Here is a 3,228-nt window from a genome sequence, read left to right as displayed (position 1 = left end):
ACTCTGTAGTTACAAACACACCTGTTGGTTGAGATAGTCTCCATATCTAAACTATATATATGTACACAATAGAACCCCTTTGGGGTTGTTTCTAGTGAGAAATGACCAGTAAAATCTCAAAAAGTAGAATTTTCATGGTGGGAAACGTTTTAACCAAACACCGATGAAGAATCTGTTCATCTGTAAACATGTCATCTCCACCCTCTTCTTAATGTACATAACTAAGATGAAGGACTGTAGCTCTTCTGGTCACTCTGCCTTCTAACAGACTATTGAAGTGGAAACCTCAGCTCAGATTTTCATGATCACATTTGTTTTGTAAATCAGCTCCATCAGAGTCCAGCTCTGTTCCACCAGAACTTCTGCTGATGCCCCAGCAGAGCCTGAAATCTCCTCATTCTAATGAGTCTCCATGGTTCTCCTGTTGGTTCTGTAGGAGCGTTCTAATAAGATCTCCACATCTCAACAGAACAACAGATAGAAACCCAACATCAGATCCGGACTGAAACCAGAACAAAGACACTAACCTGGTCTGGTCATGGTTTTATTTTTTTTCAAACAATAAAAATATAAAATAAATTTAAAAAATGTAAAAAAATACATAGTTCTTGCACACCATGACACGGATCAACTTCACAGTTTTTTAGACAGTATATTGTGTTCTGCATCTTGATTGTCTCTAGACTGTCCATCAGTTTCACTTATATTTATTTAAACCTTTGATCACAACCAGATCTTTGTTTATTCTATTAAACTGGACATACTTTTCTCTGAAAGTTTGAACTCTGAGAGTTTAAACTAGAGAGAAAAGTCCTGTCATGTCTGTCTGAGAAACCTCTGGAAAATGTGAAGTGTTTTATATTCAAGATTCAAGATCAACTTTATTTATCGCTGCAGGGATATTCAGTTATAGGAGCGGCAAATAATAAAAAAAGAACAAAAAAAATGTTTAACTGCTTAATGATCAATAATTTAAATGATCAATAAAACGTAACGATCTTCTAAACATATGTACACATAGCAGCAGAAGAGAGCTTAAGAAAAAGCACCAAGGTGTATATATACAATGTGAATCATTTGCAATAGTAGACAAGGAATGGTGGTGAACTTCAGACCAACATACTTTAGTAGATATTCTTTTCAACTGATTTCCTTTATTCTGTTTTGTTGTTTTTTTTTTTGTTGTCAATGTGATATTGTTTGTTGTTGTGTGATCTAGAAATTGAATTACTTAAAAAAAGAAACTGTAATGTCAGGAATTTAGTGCCTTGAAACATGTAACTATGGTAAAAAAAACAAAGATGGAAACTTCACAGTTTACATGTGGAATGAAACGTCTGCAGTAAACAGAGGACCATAAACAGAAACAGAAAATAAAAAATGAAGCCCTCCTCATGTCATTATAAACACTGTTCATCACAAACAGACATATTATCTCTCACACATGCGGAACATGATGCTTGAATCCAGACAAAATTAATTTTCTTAAAGGGTTAGTAATGGGGTTGTGGGTCATTTTCGGTGTTAACTGTATTTCGCCTTATATTTACCATTTCCAAATGTTTTAGCGTGTTTTGAGCAAGAAATATTGAAATAAAACGGCATTTTTGAGGCCAAATTTGGCAAACCTGTCTCTTCCAGTAAAAAGCTCCGTTTTGGTCACGTGGTGCGTGTGACGTCAGAGGAGTCAACATAGCAAGATGGCTTCTGCTTTGCGTGTCGGAGCTAGCGATAGCGGCGATATTTCAAGGTCCACAATTCTGTCTTCAGACTCAGATTGTGGAAACATTTGTTCTGAAAGTGACGCTGATTCAGAGGCGCCGGGTGTTTGTGGTTTGAGGACTGTAAAGCCCTATCAATTTGAGCCGGCAGCGCGGAAAGTAGGAGCTCACTATTTGGCAATGACGCTGAGAATGCCGATGAAACTGAAAGCTGTCCGTTTATCAGAGCCATGCTCAAAGCTGGAAGACGTGGAGCATCTCGTGAAGCTTTATTTACAGATCGGAACCTTTTGGCGACTCTAAATCAAATCATCAATGACGCTGACTATCAGGGTCGGTAATGCAGAGTTTCATATGCAAAATAAAGAGCTTAGAGACATGTTTGCAGGACCGTCCGCCACTTTATTATTATTTATTTATTTATTCACTTATTTAATCACTGTATTCACGGACCCAGAAGCTCTTTCACCACCTTACTGCATGTCTCTGACATGCGCAGAAACCAAAGGAGAACGTAAACAGTCCTCCGCCCCGTTCTCCACATGAATCGTCCCGTTTCAACACACAACAACAACATGGGATGCAGAGATCCCGCAAGCCACCATCAATGATTAATAAACTGCAAATCAAACAAAGAAACTTCCAAACATGTGCAATGTTTTAAACATTCAGTTTACCTGTTGAAATCAGAAGCTTTTCACAGTTTAGTCGGTCTGGTTCTGCTCACAGTGTTCATTCACAATAGGCTCATTTCGATTGTAAATCTCGTAAATTTACGACTTTAAAAATTTTTTTTTTTTTTTTTGGTGGCCCTAATACTCCGTCGGACCATAACACCGACGTTTATAGAATTCAACTTTGCCGCAGCGCACACACATACATGTATCTGCAGACACCCCGGGTCCGCCTGCATTCTGCTGCTGGCGCTGTCTCACTCACATGACGTCAACGCGTCACGTGACCCAAATCGAGCCGTTTCTGAAGCAGGGCGAAATGCGAGTGTGATTTGTCGTTGATTTTGTCAAATTTTACAAAAACCTGCGTTTGTCAATGGTAATTATTTGTTATTTTTGATACATTAGAACATATGGAATATATCTGGATACGCATTTTAGCTTTGTCCCAGGGCATTACTAACACTTTAAACAGTTGACTTAGTTTCTTAAAGTGGATTGAATGATAACAGTTCAATAATTCCATGAGTGTTTTGATTTACTGAAGTGTTCGTATAATCCAGAACTCATTATAATTCAGTTGTTTTCTGTGTTTCTCTCTGTGTTAGAATCAGAGTTCAGGTGATCAAGTTCAGCATTCTGTTGGTCGTTGGAATCTCTGGGAGTTTGATTTGGGGCTTTAATCTTCTTGTAGATCAAGAAACCAACAACTAGAACCAGAGCAACAAGAAGAACTGACAGAACAATCAGACCATGACGATCACGACCGACTCCATCTTTGACTCCATCCTCTCCTCCTCCTTTCCGTTCTGCTTCCTCTCCTGCAGACAGAG

The 3,228-nt window shown here is 38.4% G+C and overlaps 1 protein-coding gene across 1 annotated transcript in view; it reads right to left on the bottom strand.

Moving 5' to 3' along the window:
• Positions 1-2,748: 2,748 nt before the first annotated feature.
• Positions 2,749-3,228, bottom strand: part of LOC118598359 (butyrophilin-like protein 2) — a 3,744-nt gene continuing 3,264 nt past the window's right edge. Inside the window, exon 3 of the mRNA XM_036211019.1 lies at positions 2,749-3,216. Within this exon, the coding sequence (XP_036066912.1) occupies positions 2,972-3,216 (245 nt within the window). The 3' untranslated portion in view covers positions 2,749-2,971. The remainder of the gene's footprint in view (positions 3,217-3,228) is intronic.

This window comes from Oryzias melastigma, unplaced genomic scaffold (genome assembly GCF_002922805.2).
Source record: "Oryzias melastigma strain HK-1 unplaced genomic scaffold, ASM292280v2 sc00372, whole genome shotgun sequence".
Classification (NCBI taxonomy): domain Eukaryota; kingdom Metazoa; phylum Chordata; class Actinopteri; order Beloniformes; family Adrianichthyidae; genus Oryzias; species Oryzias melastigma.
The sequence above is the reverse complement of the archived record's forward strand: the minus strand, read 5'-3'. Positions and strand labels throughout refer to the sequence as shown.